A 20117-nucleotide genomic window follows, 5' to 3' on the forward strand; every position below is an offset into this window, starting at 1 on the left:
AAGTGTTTATCTGTTTGGATGCAACACTGCAGAGGTTTGATGATGTCCACTAGAGGTCGCTATCATCATTTTTGAATAATTAGAAACAATCATTTTCCGTAGAAATATTTATATGTTGTTAAACGAATTTTAAAATGGATAATCATTTTCAAGCAATGTATTTATTTACTTTAGCATTTCTCAAAGAAAATTTTTTGTTTAGTTTTTAAGACCTGCAAAGCAATGAATATTCTGAACTGAAGACCCCCCCCCTCCCCCGACAAGAGTGTTACAACAGTGTTTTAAGCATTTTGAAACACTGAAAACCTAATTTTTGAAAGCAATTTCATTTATTTATTTTTGTTTATTGTTTTAGCATCTTGAAACAGTAAATCATTTTCTGAAGCAATTATTTTATTTAGTTTGAGTGTTTCCAAAGCCAGAAGCATTTTCTAAAGTAACTGATTCATATACTGTTTGAAATGTATCAGAATAGTGAATTATTTTATGAATCAGTTGTTTCATTAAGTGTCGAAAGTGTTTTGAAACATTGAATCGCTTGCTGAAGCAATTTCCAGAAGCAGTTTCATTCAGCTTTTTAAGAATGCAGCAGTGTTCAACAATTTCCAGTATAACTTATTTATTTATTTATTTGAGAATTTTGAACACGTGAATAATTTTCTTAATGGGTTAATTTAATGTTTCAAGCCTTTCAAAAGTGTGACTCATTTTCTGAAGCAAAAATGTAAAGTTTTGGGAATTTGAAAACACTGAAATATTTTCAGAAGCAAAAGCATGTTATTTCATCGACTATACACTATTTCAAATGTTTCAAAATGCAGAATAAATTTCTCTCAAAATAGTTTCATTTCATTTTTCATGTGACTCATTTCAAGTAATTGTCTCATGTGGTGTTACGGTTAGGGTTAGAGGTGTGTTTCAAAATAGTAGGTTATTATAGAGGATCAAGGAACTGCCCATTAATAAAATTAAATGTCACAGTCACTAATAATTTGAATGTAGGGGTGGTGGCCAAGTGGTTAGTGTGCTTGGTTCAAACCCCAGCCCTGCCACATTTCTTCACGTAATGTGGAGTTTCCTCAGGAAGGGTATCCAGTGTAAAACTTGTGCCAAATCAACATGCAGATCTGCTGCAGTGACCCCAAGTAAAAAACAAGGGAGCAGCCAAACACATACTTTACTAACAATTTGTATGTCACAAATGAAAATGTCATTGCCATTTCTCTCTAGCAACTGTTATATTTTGTTTTTGACTTTCTTACAAAATATGCTAATTTTTAAGAATAGTGGATATTTTCTGAACCAATAGGGTTTTTTATTTTTATTTTTCATTTTTAAGCATGTCAGTACAGTGAATTGGTTAATATAGTTCAGAAAACCTCATTCCTGCTATCCCAGTGTGTTGAATCCTTCGGGGGGTGGGGGGTAATAAACCTGAATCCCCCTCCTAGATATGCCTATGTGTCATTGTGTACCAGAAACAATGCAAACGTTGTGCAACTGTGTACCTGTAGCCCAGCTGTCTGCAGACCACCTCTGCATGCTGCTGTGTCCAGTGGTCGTCACAAACAGTGCCCCAGTCACCGTTATGGAAGACCTCAACCCGACCCTCCCACGGAGTGTCGCCTCCAACCAGCCGCACCACACCGTCTGGATTATTGTCATGAATGGAATGAATTATGTTAATATGACTGAAAAATATGGAGGCATATAAAGACCTCATTAAATAAAAAAAACATACTGTGAAATTAAATCCGTTTTCATGTGTCTTAACATAATTGTTATATATATATATATATATATATATATATATATATATATATATATATATATATATATATATATATCATTGTCACATCAACGTTCACGTCACATCAGAACACACTGACAAAATATGCTCATGTCATATTTTAATCCAGTAGGAGGCAGCAGAGGTTGGTTTATTTTAATGAACCTTTAAGGTCATTTCTTTAGTTTGAACACAGAATACAGAATTATAAGTGAGTTTTTTTTTAATCTTGTACCAGAATGAAATGAAACCAGGTCAGAAAATGCAGGTGAAATGATACAGATTTACAGATGGGAAAACTCAAATACAGTCCTGGTCACATTGACTGGCGTCCCTGAATTTTAAGTACTGTCAGATATATATGTGTGTTTATGTTCCATTTTGCTATTTTATTTTGGTATTTGCTTTACTTAGATGGTCATATTTCTTATGAGTTCCCATTGTCTGTTTAAACTTTTATGGGAACTGGTTCTAACTGGTTTATCAGCCAAAGAGAGTCAGGTTTCCATATGTGTCGTGCACGTGCGGCCTTCAGGTATGGGGTGGACGTCCCTCTCTGCCTACAGGAAGCCAATAAGGACAGGAGTTGCAAGAATAAAGTCTGCCCATTGTAACACCTATGAATGCTTTTTATAAAAAGTACTTTCTTCCTTTGTTTGTGATTCTTACTGGGTGAAACTCCTGCGTGAGCGGCATTTGTAAGAATCCAGGCCTGTAATCTCACCATAATTTGGAATAAATGTAACTTGAGAAATAGTTTGTTTAGAGACCTTCGTTAGGACTGAATACAAAGAGGCGTGAAAAGCTACATTTGTCCAGAAACAAGTGCAAATTTAAAATCAAGAAATTTAATAAAATGTCCAAAGTTATTTAACTACAGCATGAACTAGAATAGAACAGAAACTTTATCATTGCACATACGAGGTCTGTTAGAAAAGTATCCGACCTTTTTATTTTTTGCAAAAACCATATGGATTTGAATCACGTGTGATTGCATCAGCCAAGCTTGAACCTTCGTGCGCATTCATGAGTTTTTTCACGCCTGTCGGTTGCGTCATTCGCCTGTGAGCAGGCTTTGTGTGAGCAGTGGTCCACCCCCCTCGTCGGATTTTTATTGCGAGTAAAATGTCTGAACGATTTGGAGCTTTGCTGCATCAAATTTTTCCAGAAACTGTGAGAGACCTCCAGGTGGACACCATTCGGAAAATTCAGATGGCTTTCAGGAACGATTTTATGGGGATCACACAGATTAAAGAGTGTTACAGCTGGTTTAAAGACCGCCCACAGCGGATGAGAGTGCGCTGCAGTCCGAGCGGCGATCGACAGGCTGAAACGACCAGATCATTTCCAAAGTGAAGGCTGTGTTGATCCGGGACGTCGTCTGACTACTACAGAAATGGCAGAAGATGTGGACATCAGCACTTTTTCGGCACATTCCACTGTTATAGGAGTTTTTGTCATGGAAAGAGGAGCGGAGGAATGCGCCACAGAGCCGCGAATGGCGCGGGACAAAAGCACCTCCGTGTTGGTCTCACAGGACGGCTTTCAGATGGCTTTCGGTGGCAGTCGTGTGACTATCCGAGAAATTGTGGATGAGCTGGACATGCCAGAACATGTCCTGTGAGGCTTCATCACGGCGTTGCTTTGCGCCATGCGGCTCCGTCCCGACGCGCGAATTCCTCCACACGTCTGTCTCAATGTGCCGAAAAAGTGCTGATGTCCACGTCTTCTGCAATTTCTCTGGTAGTCAGACGACGTCCCGGATCAAAACGTTCGGCGTTCAGTTTGGAAATGAACGGCACATTCCACTGTTACAGGAGTTTTTGTCATGGAAACAGGAGCGGAGGAATTCGCGCGTCAGGACAGAGCCGCATGGCGCAAAGCAACGCCGTGATGAAGCCTCACAGGACATGTTCTGGCATGTCCAGCTCATCCACAATTTCTCGAATAGTCACACGACTGAAAAGCCACCAAGCCATCTTGTGAGACCAACACGGAGGTGCTTTTGTCCCGCACCATTTGCGGCTCTGTGGTGCATTCCTCCGCTCCTCTTTCCGTGACAAAAACTCCTGTAACAGTTGAATGTGCTGAAAAAGTGCTAATGTCCACATCTTCTGCCATTTCTGTGGTAGTCAGACGATGTCCCGGATCAACACAGCCTTCACTTTGGAAATGATCTGGTCGTTTCAGCCTGTTGATCGCTACTCAGAGCGCGGCACGCGCCGCGCTCTCAGCCGCTGTGGGCGGTCTTTAAACCGGCTGTAACACTCCTTAATCTGTGTGATCCCCATAAAATCGTCCCTGAAAGCCATCTGAATTTTCCGAATGGTGTCCACCTGGCTGTCTCTCACAGTTTCTGGAAAAATTTGATGCAGCAAAGCTCCAAATCGTTCAGACATTTTACTCGCAATAAAAATCCGACGAGAGGGGTGGACCACTGCTCACACAAAGCCTGCTCACAGGCGAATGATGCAACCGACAGGCATGAAAAACTCACACATGCGCACGAAGGTTCAAGCTTGGCTGATGCAATCACACGTGATTCAAATCCATATGGTTTTTGCAAAAAATAAAAAGGTCGGATACTTTTCTAACAGACCTCGTATATACATACAACAAAACTTGTCGTCTGCATTTAACCCATCCTAATTACAGTTAGACACAATCGAACCACTAGGAGCAGTGGGCAGCCACAGTCCAGTGCCCAGAGACCAACTCTAGATGTAGAGACACTGGCTTGGTCAGGGGCAGAGAAAGGAGCAGACCCTAAATAAGCATGTTTTTGATTGTGGGAGGAAACCCACTCAGAAATGGGAAGAACATTCAAACTCCACACAGAAAGGCCAGGAATTGATCCCACGATCTTCTTGCTGTGAGGCACCAGTACTAACCACTAAACCACCCTACTGCCCAAAAACAAAGCATACATATAGAACTAGGCAGTTCTCAAAAACTGTGTGAACGAAGGCGGATCATGAGGGAAGTCATCAAAAGCAACCCATGAAAATGCTGAAACAGTTAAAGAACTGACTGCAGAAAATGTTTGCTTTTAAGCAATTTGAGAACACAAAAAAAGTGAATGAAGAGGATTATGCACATCATTAACTTTTTTTTTAGTTGACTGAAAATATGTCTTTAAGTTAAAATAACTTTTTGTAGCTTATTTAGTTAGTTTAACTTAATATTTTTGCTTTTAACTAACAGAACACAATTTTGTGGAACCTGTTGGCAAAATAAATTTATTTAGAGGTAATGGTTCAACTAGTTGTTTGAGGAAAAAAAAGATTAAAACACTCACTTTTTAAAGCAAGCTAAGTGTTATATGGCTGGGGGGGCCTGGCTGCCTTTTTGTTTCTGTCCTTTGCTTCTCCTTCCAGGTGGTTTGCATTTGGAACTGAGTGGCTGTGTTGCTGAGTTTATCAGGACCTCACCCTGATCACCTGAGGCTGATCACCAGTGGCTCATCAGGACTCACAGCTGTGGTGCATCTGCATGGATTGGAACATGGTGGCATTTAAGACTGGAGTGCACAGTGTGTATTTGCCAGAGACTCGACCTTGTGACCAGACGGGTGAGATCGTCGTCTCGGGAGCCATCTCATCATCAATGGATGCAGAGAACATCCAGGTTTGATGCACGGTCTGTGAAAGAGGAGGGGGTGAGGTCTCACGCTCGTCAGCACACTTCCTGAGGTACGTTAGATTTTGTGACTAACATTTATACAGTCAGTAAATGTGGTGTCCCTCACACCTTTATTATATTGAGCTGTATGTTAGTCATGTATCGGCTTCCACTGCAGTGGAGTTTTGTGAACTGGATGTTCCATGCCTGCAGGTTGGGAAGTTGATTAGTAATCAAGCCAGGAAGTGTTTGCTGTTTGTACACCTTTAAGTGTTCTCTCTGTGTGTAGAGTGTGGACTCACATAATGGTTCCTTCTTTCACAGACTCGGTTTGTTGCGGCCACCTGGGGGGTGTCGGCGGGGTCCTTGAGTCCGAACAGCTTCTGGCTCCGGACCGTTAGCGCTGCTGGGAGCGCACCACGCCAGACCGCACTTTGTTTTTTATGTATCACTGTTATGTATTAAATTCAGTTAGCCTTTGTACCGTGCTCTGCTTATTTCATACTGGGTCTTTCAAACGCTGGTCGGTTCTCCGAGCTGCGTCCGACACATAACACTAAGGCTTTTATTTTTATTTATGTAGAAAAGTAACTTCTATTGATTCTTTTAAACCAAGTCTTAAAACTTAATTTTCTACTGCCCATCATTATTTTGTATTGATTATTTAATTATGCTTACTGACTGTACATCTTATTTTTATTTGAATTTTTAATTTTGACTGTTTTTGGGGATGCAGGATTTTTGTTTTATTTTTGAGAAGAAGGGAGCAGCACAGTGACTTAGAGGTTAGCACTGTTGCCTCACAGCAAGAAGGTCCCACCTGTAGCCTTTCTGTGTGGAGTTTGTGTGTTCTCTCCATGTGTGCGTGGGTTCTCTCTGGGTGCTCCGGAGAACCAAGTTGGGTGGATTGGAGACTTTAAATTGTCCATAGGTGTACGTGCGGGTGTGAATGTGTTTGTTTGTCTATATGTGGCCCTGCGACAGACTGGCGTCCTGTCCAGTGTGTACCCCGCCTTGCGCTCTATGACTGCTGGGATAGGCTCCAGCCCCCCGTGACCCTTAACTGGATTAAGCAGTTGAAGATGTGTGTGTGTGTGTGTGTGTTGAGCAGAAGGTTCCTGGTTCAAGACCACCCATGCCCAATCTCCATGTAATTTCAAGTTGCGCCCAGTAAAACTTGTGCTAAATCAAGATGCTGACCCATATCTGATCAGCTGACCCAAGGTGAAAAAGGAAGAAGCTGAAAGGACTTTATTATTATTGTTATTATGTGCAAATATACTCAGAAACAAAAACTCATTGGACAACTTCAATTCAGTTTTGAGCAGTTTTCCCATCTAATATATATATGTAGCCCCAATTAAATTAAATTACAAAGCATGGATGTACTTTGTTTTCATTTGGGCCTCATGTGTTTATTCAATGGAAATTGTTGTGAAAGTGTAGGAACACGGACCCACAACAGGGGGCGCAAATGAACGGACAATGGAGGAAGTCAAATAACAACACTTTACTGTTGTGAATGAGCACAACAAACACGGCAGGTCACAATAGTATGCAATGAAGTCAATTTACAGAACGTGTCATGTGGGCAGGCTCGAAGATAAGAGACGTCTGTCCAAAGCAGAACCGGAACCACACGATTTCCTCCGCCACCGAACCCCGGGAATACTGGAGCCGCCAAGTCCCGAACTCCCAGGTGGCCACTGCCTCCGCTTGTCGGATCTGGTACTGCTGGCGAGGAACAAAAACAGTTAGATGTAGGTGTGTTTATACCCAGCAACACGTATGGTGGGAAATCCACCTCCACCTCTCGTTGAAAAGTCTGCTGTCAAAAAACACAAAGCAACAATATTCTTCTGTCGAAAAGACAACTTGATTGGCTGAGCTCGTTACCTCCTAAGCATAGCGATATCTCGGCAAAGAAGTGGAGATGTCGTCCTGCTGATATACGATTGAAGATCAGATGATTGGTGACAGCTGTCACCCCGGCTGCTCCTGTGAGGCGGCGGCGCCCTCTTGTGCCTGGAGCCCGCACTCCAGGCAGGGTGCCCTCTGGTGGTTGTGGGCCAGCAGTACCTCCTCTTCAGCGGCCCACACAACAGAAATAATCTAAAACATGTTCGTCTAATGAGTCATTTTTCTGAATGCACCTTCCTTATGATGCAGATATGCTTGACTTGGCTTGCCTGTACTGGTGGTTGGCTCTCACTGCGGTATTGTATCACTTCCTGTTCCGGAGCACAGCAGTGTTTTGCTGTATCTGTTAGCTGTTTAATCTGCGCAGTTAGATTGATCTAGATAACTAGATAACGATTTGTTTCACAGTGTAATCTTCACGTGCCTTAACTAAAGCACTCCCTCTGCTGAATCACCTCTAAATTATTTATACATTATTCACTTTGTGTGTTTTTAGGAATCCGCTAGCTTAGCGCAGCTACTAGCTCTTAGCCGATTTAGCATGGCGGCTTCTCCTGTCTCTCCCGCACTTTTCTGCTCTGGGTGTGAAATGTTTAGTTATTCCTCGGCCTCCTTTAGCAGTAATGGTACTTGTAATAAGTGTAGCTTATTCGTAGCTTTGGAGGCCAAGCTGGGTGAATTGGAGACTCGGCTCCGCACCGTGGAAAATTCTACAGCTAGCCAGGCCCCTGTAGTCGGTGCGGACCAAGGTAGCTTAGCCACCGTTAGTTCCCTTCCAGCAGATCCCGAGCAGCCGGGAAAGCAGGCCGACTGGGTGACTGTGAGGAGGAAGCGTAGCCCTAAACAGAAGCCCCGTGTACACCGCCAACCCGTTCACATTTCTAACCGTTTTTCCCCACTCGGCGACACACTCACCGAGGATCAAACTCTGGTTATTGGCAACTCTGTTTTGAGAAATGTGAAGTTAGCGACACCAGCAACCATAGTCAATTGTCTTCTGGGGGCCAGAGCAGGCGACACTGAAGGAAATTTAAAACTGCTTGCTAAGGCTAAGCGTAAATTTGGTAAGATTGTAATTCACGTCGGCAGTAATGACACCTGGTTACGCCAATCGGAGGTCACTAAAATTAACATTGAATCGGTGTGTAACTTTGCAAAAACAATGTCGGTCTCTGTAGTTTTCTCTGGGCCCCTCCCCAATCGGACCGGGAGTGACATGTTTAGCCGCATGTTCTCCTTGAATTGCTGGCTGTCTGAGTGGTGTCCAAAAAATGAGGTGGGCTTCATAGATAATTGGCAAAGCTTCTGGGGAAAACCTGGTCTTGTTAGGAGGGACGGCATCCATCCCACTTTGGATGGAGCAGCTCTCATTTCTAGAAATCTGGCCAATTTTCTTAAATCCTCCAAACCGTGACTATCCAGGGTTGGGACCAGGAAGCAGAGTTGTAGTCTTACACACCTCTCTGCAGCTTCTCTCCCCCTGCCATCCCCTCATTACCCCATCCCCATAGAGACGGTGCCTGCTCCCAGACCACCAATAACCAGTGAAAATCTATTTAAGCATAAAAATTCAAAAAGAAAAAATAATATAGCACCTTCAACTGCACCACAGACTAAAACAGTTAAATGTGGTCTATTAAACATTAGGTCTCTCTCTTCTAAGTCCCTGTTAGTAAATGATATAATAATTGATCAACATATTGATTTATTCTGCCTTACAGAAACCTGGTTACAGCAGGATGAATATGTTAGTTTAAATGAGTCAACACCCCCGAGTCACACTAACTGCCAGAATGCTCGTAGCACGGGCCGAGGCAGAGGATTAGCAGCAATCTTCCATTCCAGCTTATTAATTAATCCAAAACCCAGACAGAGCTTTAATTCATTTGAAAGCTTGACTCTTAGTCTTGTCCATCCAAATTGGAAGTCCCAAAAACCAGTTTTATTTGTTATTATCTATCGTACACCTGGTCGTTACTGTGAGTTTCTCTGTGAATTTTCAGACCTTTTGTCTGACTTAGTGCTTAGCTCAGATAAGATCATTATAGTGGGTGATTTTAACATCCACACAGATGCTGAGAATGACAGCCTCAACACTGCATTTAATCTATTATTAGACTCAATTGGCTTTGCTCAAAATGTAAATGAGTCCACCCACCACTTTAATCATATCTTAGATCTTGTTCTGACTTATGGTATGGAAATTGAAGACTTAACAGTATTCCCTGAAAACTCCCTTCTGTCTGATCTGCTGGACTACCCAGCAGTGGGGAATAAGTTTCATTACACTAGAAGTCTTTCAGAAAGCGCTGTAACTAGGTTTAAGGATATGATTCCTTCTATATGTTCTCTAATGCCATATACCAACACAGTGCAGAGTAGCTACCTAAACTCTGTAAGTGAGATAGAGTGTCTCGTCAATAGTTTTACATCCTCATTGAAGACAACTTTGGATGCTGTAGCTCCTCTGAAAAAGAGAGCTTTAAATCAGAAGTGCCTGACTCCGTGGTATAACTCACAAACTCGCAGCTTAAAGCAGATAACCCGTAAGTTGGAGAGGAAATGGCGTCTCACTAATTTAGAAGATCTTCACTTAGCCTGGAAAAAGAGTCTGTTGCTCTATAAAAAAGCCCTCCGTAAAGCTAGGACATCTTACTACTCATCACTAATTGAAGAAAATAAGAACAACCCCAGGTTTCTTTTCAGCACTGTAGCCAGGCTGACAAAGAGTCAGAGCTCTATTGAGCCGAGTATTCCTTTAACTAGTAATGACTTCATGACTTTCTTTGCTAATAAAATTTTAACTATTAGAGAAAAAATTACTCATAACCATCCCAAAGACGTATCGTTATCTTTGGCTGCTTTCAGTGATGCCGGTATTTGGTTAGACTCTTTCTCTCCAATTGTTCTGTCTGAGTTATTTTCATTAGTTACTTCCTCCAAACCATCAACATGTCTATTAGACCCCATTCCTACCAGGCTGCTCAAGGACGCCCTACCATTAATTAATGCTTCAATCTTAAATATGATCAATCTATCTTTATTAGTTGGCTATGTACCACAGGCTTTTAAGGTGGCAGTAATTAAACCATTACTTAAAAAGCCATCACTTGACCCAGCTATCTTAGCTAATTATAGGCCAATCTCCAACCTTCCTTTTCTCTCAAAAATTCTTGAAAGGGTAGTTGTAAAACAGCTAACTGATCATCTGCAGAGGAATGGTCTATTTGAAGAGTTTCAGTCAGGTTTTAGAATTCATCATAGTACAGAAACAGCATTAGTGAAGGTTACAAATGATCTTATGGCCTCAGACAGTGGACTCATCTCTGTGCTTGTTCTGTTAGACCTCAGTGCTGCTTTTGATACTGTTGACCATAAAATTTTATTACAGAGATTAGAGCATGCCATAGGTATTAAAGGCACTGCGCTGCAGTGGTTTGAAACATATTTATCTAATAGATTACAATTTGTTCATGTAAATGGGGAATCTTCTTCACAGACTAAGGTTAATTATGGAGTTCCACAAGGTTCTGTGCTAGGACCAATTTTATTCACTTTATACATGTTTCCCTTAGGCAGTATTATTAGACCGCATTGCTTAAATTTTCATTGTTACGCAGATGATACCCAGCTTTATCTATCCATGAAGCCAGAGGACACACAACAATTAGCTAAACTGCAGGATTGTCTTACAGACATAAAGACATGGATGACCTCTAATTTCCTGCTTTTAAATTCAGATAAAACTGAAGTTATTGTACTTGGCCCCACAAATCTTAGAAACATAGTGTCTAACCAGATCCTTACTCTGGATGGCATTACCCTGACCTCTAGTAATACTGTGAGAAATCTTGGAGTCATTTTTGATCAGGATATGTCATTCAATGCGCATATTAAACAAATATGTAGGACTGCTTTTTTGCATTTGTGCAATATCTCTAAAATTAGAAAGGTCTTGTCTCAGAGTGATGCTGAAAAACTAATTCATGCATTTATTTCCTCTAGGCTGGACTATTGTAATTCATTATTATCAGGTTGTCCTAAAAGTTCCCTGAAAAGCCTTCAGTTAATTCAAAATGCTGCAGCTAGAGTACTGACAGGGACTAGAAAGAGTGAGCATATCTCACCCATATTGGCCTCTCTTCATTGGCTTCCCGTTAATTCTAGAATAGAATTTAAAATTCTTCTTCTTACTTATAAGGTTTGAATAATCAGGTCCCATCTTATCTTAGGGACCTCATAGTACCATATCACCCCAATAGAGCGCTTCGCTCTCAGACTGCAGGCTTACTTGTAGTTCCTAGGGTTTGTAAGAGTAGAATGGGAGGCAGAGCCTTCAGCTTTCAGGCTCCTCTCCTCTGGAACCAGCTCCCAATTTGGATCAGGGAGACAGACACCCTCTCTACTTTTAAGACTAGGCTTAAAACTTTCCTTTTTGCTAAAGCTTATAGTTAGGGCTGGATCAGGTGACCCTGAACCATCCCTTAGTTATGCTGCTATAGACTTAGACTGCTGGGGGGTTCCCATGATGCACTGAGTGTTTCTTTCTCTTTTTGCTCTGTATGCACCACTCTGCATTTAATCATTAGTGATTGATCTCTGCTCCCCTCCACAGCATGTCTTTTTCCTGGTTCTCTCCCTCAGCCCCAACCAGTCCCAGCAGAAGACTGCCCCTCCCTGAGCCTGGTTCTGCTGGAGGTTTCTTCCTGTTAAAAGGGAGTTTTTCCTTCCCACTGTTGCCAAGTGCTTGCTCACAGGGGTTCGTTTTGACCGTTGGGGTTTTTCCGTAATTATTGTATGGCCTTGCCTTATAATATAAAGCGCCTTGGGGCAACTGTTTGTTGTGATTTGGCGCTTTATAAATAAAATTGATTTGATTTGATTTGATTTGACTTTATTCATTCAACAACTGTAGAATCAGATTCATTTTAATGAACATAAGTGTGATATCTAGGAGCAAACAAAAATCATTCATAGAGTCTTTATCGTGCTATCTTCACATTTATTTTTTTTTATGTGATTGAATGATCGTAACTTTGCTTGTTGTTATTCCATGTCAGTGGAAATCCTGATGAAAGCTTCTTGGACGGTTTGACATTAACCGCTATAAATGGGAGCTTTAAGGTCTTTAGTGTGTGTGGGGGGTGGGGGGGGCAGTACCTGTGTACGGGCTGCAAGAGACGCTGGCGTCCTCCATGTGGTCACAGTTGTGCTGTTCCCAGTCGCCATGGGGACACTGATCCAGAGACAGCTCATTTCCTGTGCACTTCACCGCATCCAGCTGGATCGGACCTGATCCCTGTCCGAAATGAGCCCACGACCACGCCTTCGCCACACCACTGGTACATTCACAAACACACACAGGATGGATTTCCACATTTTAACAGCAACATCACAGTGACTTCAAAGCCCACATTTAAGGCACTGCATTGTTTTTAAATTTATTGCTCATCTTTCATGAACAGTTTATCGAGCGCTTTTGCCTACCGAGTCCGCCCCCGTCTCTTCCTCAGGCACAGTGTGAAACATGAATGAGTACTCAGTGCTCAGTAAGGGCGACTAAGTTAGATCTGTAGGTCTTTACAACATCAAAAGGCAGGTTTGGCTTGTATGGTTAGAAGCTTCATGATGTCATAAGGAAAGTGTTCATAGATCAAATTTAAAGCTGTGCATCAGTGTGAGGGCATTTATTATTGAGCACAGATACACAAACACAGATGCTGAGATGAGATGAAACTCAACCTGATGTTGAACACAGAAAGAATTCCATCTCCCTACAGTGACGCCTCCACTGCTGTTTGGAACAGTTTGTCTGGGATATTACACGGAAATGGGTTTGTATGTTGGAAACTATTTAAATTCACAACTATACAACCAGCCCAAAATTATGCACTGTGAAATATATATATATATATATTATATATATATATATATATATATACACTCAACAAAAATATAAACACAACACTTTTGGTTTTGCTCCCATTTTGTATGAGATGAACTCAAAGATCTAAAACTTTTTCCACATACACAATATCACCATTTCCCTCAAATATTGTTCACAAACCAGTCTAAATCTGTGATAGTGAGCACTTCTCCTTTGCTGAGATAATCCATCCCACCTCACAGGTGTGCCATATCAAGATGCTGATTAGACACCATGATTAGTGCACAGCTGTGCCTTAGACTGCCCACAATAAAAGGCCACTCTGAAAGGTGCAGTTTTGTTTTATTGGGGGGGGATACCAGTCAGTATCTGGTGTGACCACCATTTGCCTCATGCAGTGCAACACATCTCCTTCGCATAGAGTTGATCAGGTTGGCAATTGTGGCCTGTGGAATGTTGGTCCACTCCTCTTCAATGGCTGTGCGAAGTTGCTGGATATTGGCAGGAACTGGTACACGCTGTCGTATACGCCGGTCCAGAGCATCCCAAACATGCTCAATGGGTGACATGTCCGGTGAGTATGCCGGCCATGCAAGAACTGGGGCATTTTCAGCTTCCAAGAATTGTGTACAGATCCTTGCAACATGGGGCCGTGCATTATCCTGCTGCAACATGAGGTGATGTTCTTGGATGTATGGCACAACAGTGGGCCTCAGGATCTCGTCACGGTATCTCTGTGCATTCAAAATGCCATCAATAAAATGCACCTGTGTTCTTCGTCCGTAACAGATGCCTGCCCATACCATAACCCCACCGCCACCATGGGCCACTCGATCCACAACACTGACATCAGAAAACCGCTCACCCACACGACGCCACACACGCTGTCTGCCATCTGCCCTGAACAGTGTGAACCGGGATTCATCCGTGAAGAGAACACCTCTCCAACATGCCAAACACCAGCGAATGTGAGCATTTGCCCACTCAAGTTGGTTACGACGACGAACTGGAGTCAGGTCGAGACCCCGATGAGGACGACGAGCATGCAGATGAGCTTCCCTGAGACGGTTTCTGACAGTTTGTGCACAAATTCTTTGGTTATGCAAACCGATTGTTTCAGCAGCTGTCCGAGTGGCTGGTCTCAGACGATCTTGGAGGTGAACATGCTGGATGTGGAGGTCCTGGGCTGGTGTGGTTACACGTGGTCTGCGGTTGTGAGGCTGGTTGGATGTAATGCAAATTCTCTGAAACGCCTTTGGAGACGGCTTATGGTAGAGAAATGAACATTCAATACACGAGCAACAGCTCTGGTTGACATTCCTGCTGTCAGCATGCCAATTGCACACTCCCTCAAACCTTGCGACATCTGTGGCATTGTGCTGTGTGATAAAACTGCACCTTTCAGAGTGGCCTTTTATTGTGGGCAGTCTAAGGCACAGCTGTGCACTATTCATGGTGTCTAATCAGCATCTTGATATGGTACACCTGTGAGGTGGGATGGATTATCTCAGCAAAGGAGAAGTGCTCACTATCACAGATTTAGACTGGTTTGTCAACAATATTTGAGGGAAATGGTGATATTGTGTATGTGGAAAAAGTTTTAGATCTTTGAGTTCATCTCATACAAAATGGGAGCAAAACCAAAAGTGCTGCGTTTATATTTTTGTTGAGTGTGTGTGTGTATATATATATATATATATATATATATATATATATATATATATATATATATATATATATATATATGACAAAATTTTTCTTTCATTAATGAATTAATTTATCTTGTTTAAAAAACTTATTTTCCTCAGGGGGTGGTGTAGGACTTTGAAATATGTATTTTTTTCTGGTTTAATCAGAAATAAATATGAAAGCAAAACATAGCCACATACACAACGCTGTAGCAACAAAACCATCAGGGAGACTTTACTATTTATATATATTTCACATCGGTGGATGTCAAAGTTCAAACTCCAGGCTGGCTGATTGTGTGCTTTTTACTAAGGAGTGGCTTCTGTCTGGCCACTCTACCATACAGGCCTGATTGGTGGATTGCTGAAGAGATGGTTGTCCTTCTGGAAGGTTTCTCCTCTCTCACAGAGGAATGCTGGAGCTCTGGCAGAGTGACCATGGGTTCTTGGTACCTCCCTGACTAAGGCCCTTCTTCCTTGACCGCTTAGTTTAGATAGGCGGCCAGCTCTAGGAAGAGTCCTGGTGGATCCGAACTTCTTTTATTTATGGATGATGGAGGCCACTGTGCTCAACTGGGACCTTCAAAGCAGCAGAAATGTTTCTGTACCCTTCCCCAGATTTGTGCCTCGAGACAATCCTGTCTCAGACGTCTACAGACAATTCCTTTGACTTCATGCTTGGTTTGTGCTCCAACATGTCATGCACTGTCAACTGTGGGACCTTATATGTAGACAGGTGTGTGTCTTTTCAAATCATGTCCAATCCACTGAATTTCCCCAGGTGGACTCCAATTAAGCTGTAGCAACATCTCAAGGATGATCAGTGGAAACAGGATGCATCTTTCTTAGTTTATTTTTTATTTTTAACAAATTTGCAAAACCTTCTTTTTCACATTGTTATTATGGGGTATTGTGTGTAGAATTTTGAGGGGAAAAATGAATTTCATCATTTTAGAATAAGGCTGTAACATAAAAACAATATGGAAAAAGTGCAGTTCTGTGAATACTTTCTGAAAAGCACATAAGCATATAAAATACCTGTTAAATACTTTTCATACCAAAGTAACTTGCTTGGTTCAGCTTTAACAATCATTAATTAACAGCCTCATTGAGCTATGACAGGTTAAAACAATCTAAAAATGCTTGACTCGTGATCTTTTTCATCCAGGATTTAATGTTCAAATGGCAGATTTGAAAATGAAAGGATCTTGGATCCAATATAATAATGAATAATAATAATTCTAAGTGGTCATATTGTGCCAGATCCTTTTTATCTATTTTTAAATGCAATTAATTTATATTAATTAATCACAATGCTTATAATTAATTAGAATAATTTTCTTAATCAATTGACAGCACTAATTCCAGTATGTTTAGTATCCAGCCCTCTCTACGGTGGTCTAGAAAGGCCACAACACTTTCAAATTAAAACAACACAAGCAAACACTTATAAATTTAAAACTAAAATAATACTTGCATCAATTCAGCAACAGGTTGTTGCATTGGATTACATCTTGCAGACTGAGAAAACATTTGCAAACACATAGAACAGAAAAATATAACTGGCAGAACGTGTCTGCTGCATATTCGCAGATGCACTAAAAAAGTGTTGCAAGAGTCCATTATGGGTTGGGTTTTTTAGTGTTTGGAAACATTTTCTCCATTTGCAAGATGTTTTATGATGCAGCAGCCTGTTTTGAATTCATGCAGGTGTTTTCTGGTGGTGTTCTTAAATTGGAAGTATCTTGGCCTATCTTGGCCACCGTACCTATTTCCACTTCCTGTTTGTTCCATTGGCTCTCATACATACATCTTCACCTTTTACCTCTAAGTGTGACCTCATTTTGCCTCCGCTGCTGGTTTTACCTACCTAAAGCCCAATCTGTCCCGCAACACCACCTCAGCATCTCTGTTGTCCCATTGGTCATCGCAGATGGAGCCCCACCTTCCTCCATGAAACACCTCCACTCGGCCTTCAAAGTCCTCCTCGCCTCCAACCAATCGCAGCGGAGGGGCCACTGCCTGAGAGAGGAGGCAAACTGCTGAGCAGGCTGACATGATGTGTAAAAGCACCAGTTTGTGTTCTGGAATGATTCACGACTGGTAATTCTGTTTCTCATCTCACTCACTAACTCGCTCAGATCTTGTTGCTATCACACTGTGACACGAGTCCCACTAACCTTCTGCGGTGCACACACCACTGCTGACTGGCTTCGTGGTCCGGGGTTTGCAGTCACCGGTGATGAACGTCCTGCTCCGGCACTTACTCAGGGTGTCCTCATCGCCATGGCAGCCCAGTCGCTCATAGTGGAAGATGCCAGAGCCAAACTGCGTTTGCTGCAGCGCTGTGCCGATCTCACTGGAAACAAACGCAATCCCGAGATTTCTGACATCCGTTAAAGATCGACGAGGACTCCAAAATAACAGATATGTGATTCACATCATGACCCGGACTTTACCTGGATTGGGATTCCATAACATAATGCAATAATTGCATTTGGTACTTTAATGTTTCCCATAATGCCCCTGGCGGTCCCCTGCGCTTCCCAGAATGCACTGTGGTGCCAGCAGAGTTCTGGCATTTCAAAGCCATGTAAACAATGGGTGGTGAGGATGTGGATGGCGCCGATTCAGCGAGTTCACGAGCAATTATGATGATGTCACTTTCTCTCAAGTTGAGAGGGTTATCTGGAAGAGGTGTGGCACCTGTGACTTCTGTCCTGCCCCGATGTTGTCTTGTTGTCCATACTTCACAAGGTTTGTTTACATTGTGCCCTGAACCGGAACTCTGCTGAAAATGATCTGTCACGTGAGTCACAGACCGCAAGATGGCGCAAAATTCACAACTGCTGAATACTGATCCAGAATGATCTAACTGATCAAGATGTTGCAATTTAATACTTAATTCATAAGCTGAAACAAAATAGTGTCTACTTGATCTTGGTTTACATCATAATGTCATGTCTTTTGGTGCAGACCCTGCATATTGATCTGGATCACTCACAACAAATCCTGAGCCAGAATCCGGATCCAGATCTGTATCCCCTCCAAAATTCAGTGGAGCCTTCCATGACCTAATATCTATCAGTGTTACAAATTTGGTGAGAATCCATAAAGTAGTTTTGACGTAATCCTTCAACACCTATATAAAGTGAAATCCTGAGCCATAATCCAGATCTGGATCCAGATCACCTCCAAAATTCATTGGAGTCTTTCATGCCCTACTATCTTTCAGTGTCGACGCCGAGCGTACCTTAAAGGGGTCCTTAAGCTGTACTAACAGACCTTATTCTCTGTAAGCCCGTAAAATTTTCACCGATGCCAGATGAAATTTTTCGAATGGTTTCCAGGGTGCCAGTTCCTCTAACAGCTACTGAAAAAATGCTCGATGGAAAAAGTCCTTTTCATTCCGCCATTTCCAGACAATGAAATCCGACGAAGGGGGCGGGACCACTCCTTCCCAAGGCGTGCTCACAGGTGAATGACGTCACCGACGTGCGTGGAAAAACTCACGCATGCGCACAAGGGTTCAAGCAAGTCTGACGTAAAAACATATGAATGAAATCCATATAGTTTTTGAAAAAAATAACTTAAGAACGTTGAAAGTGCTGCTGATCAGCAAGTGGCGATCGCACTCGCGTTTCATCCATGAGGAGTGGACGGTGGACATGTCCTCTCACTGGCCATACACCCGTGAGGAGTTATACTCTCGCTTGCGATCTCTCCATGAGGAGTGGACGTGGACATGTTCTTTGAACGTAGAAGCTTGGCTCGCCTCTTCTTCCGTGGTTTTGAAGCTTCACTGCCAGCAAAGTCTAGCGGGATGAATAAAATCTATCAATGTGGTGTATACTGATAAAAAAAAACCTAAAAGGATTTTTCACCCTGGTGTAGGGTTGTGCAGAATTGCAGAGGCTTGGTGTACAGTAGCACAGTGTTGTGTAGATTTCCGAACAGTAGCGGAGTGTTGTGTAGATTTCCGAACAGTAGCGGAGTGTTGTGTAGACTTGCTTAAAAACTGCATACTTTCTGCATCCAGTGCTCTACGCAGAAAACATTAAACTTGTTTAATTTCTTGCACCCGATTCGCGTAGCCCTCAGCATACTGCTTCGTAGGAGAGCAAAAACTCGACATAGAGCTGCATAACTCAGCATAGTTGGTACACCGCAATACGCAGCTCTATGTTGGCCCCGGTGTGAAAAGGGCTTTAGCGGATGCAAAAAAAAAAAAAAAATCAATTTGATCAGGCGAGTCGTCTAAGGAGGTCAGGTTAGTGTTCTGTTTCACCTTACCCGAGGCCCAACTGCCTGCAGATCACACTAGCATCTCTGTCTGTCCAGTGTGCATCGCATACCGCCCCCCACTGGCCATTCAGGTAAACTTCGACACGCCCGCTGCCAGGAGACGACCCGCCAACCAAACGAGCTGCACCTGAGAGCCACAAAGCACGGTCGACATTAACACCAGCAACATAACGGTTTGTGAAAAGAGCCTCAAGTAAAACAGTCAAAACGCTGTGACCCGGTGGCAGGTATGGAGGGCGTACCCTGGTGGCAGTCGCAGTAGGCCCAGCCGATGGCCCCGGAGTTCTGTCTGAAGAAGCACCAGGGGTTGGACTCCCGGTCTGGGTTCCTGCAGTAGCTGTGGTCGCCCAGGCCTCGGCCGGGATACTGCATAACATAGTCTGGAAACTCCGTCCACTTCAGACAGGAGGCGCCAGATTCCGTCTGGGACACGGTGCCATTGTAGTAACCCAACTCTGTGAATCCCTCAGAGCAGGAGAGAGGCACTGAGAGAAGGCAGAGAGAGAGAGAGGACAACGTGGACAAAAAAAGTCAAGATCAAGGTCAAAGTAAGCACAAAGACGAGCGACTGGGTTTATCTGAGCATAAAGGCAGATACTCTTTGATCCTGCTCCCGTCTAAAAGCATTGAGAGCGACACTCCTGAACCCTTAAAGCGAACGCGGCGGAACCGCGGCTCTGCAGGTCCTCTGCAGTCATCCTCAAAGTGAAGCCAGCGTGTGTGAGTGAATCTGAGACACATGAAGGTGACAAATGCTGATATGAAGAAAGATGAGGTCAAAAACTGAAATGTACACAAATAGCTTTAAACCCAAAGTCCTTAATGTACTCTGTCACTCGTGGTGGTGCACAGAGGAAAAATGACACAAACTGTAATTTTCCAAATACCTGTATACCTCTCTCTCTCT

At 42.7% G+C, this 20117-nt stretch overlaps 1 protein-coding gene across 1 annotated transcript in view; it reads right to left on the bottom strand.

Annotated features, from left to right (window-relative positions):
* Window positions 1-20117, bottom strand: part of si:ch73-127m5.1 (neurotrypsin) — a 55664-nt gene that overhangs the window by 12220 nt on the left and 23327 nt on the right. Inside the window, exons 3-8 of the mRNA XM_034194693.1 lie at window positions 19453-19695; window positions 19199-19337; window positions 17110-17264; window positions 16776-16944; window positions 12491-12669; window positions 1509-1650 (exon numbers count right to left, since the gene is read on the bottom strand). Of these exons, the coding sequence (XP_034050584.1) occupies window positions 1509-1650; window positions 12491-12669; window positions 16776-16944; window positions 17110-17264; window positions 19199-19337; window positions 19453-19695 (1027 nt within the window). The remainder of the gene's footprint in view (window positions 1-1508; window positions 1651-12490; window positions 12670-16775; window positions 16945-17109; window positions 17265-19198; window positions 19338-19452; window positions 19696-20117) is intronic.

This window comes from Thalassophryne amazonica, chromosome 18 (genome assembly GCF_902500255.1).
Source record: "Thalassophryne amazonica chromosome 18, fThaAma1.1, whole genome shotgun sequence".
NCBI lineage: Eukaryota > Metazoa > Chordata > Actinopteri > Batrachoidiformes > Batrachoididae > Thalassophryne > Thalassophryne amazonica.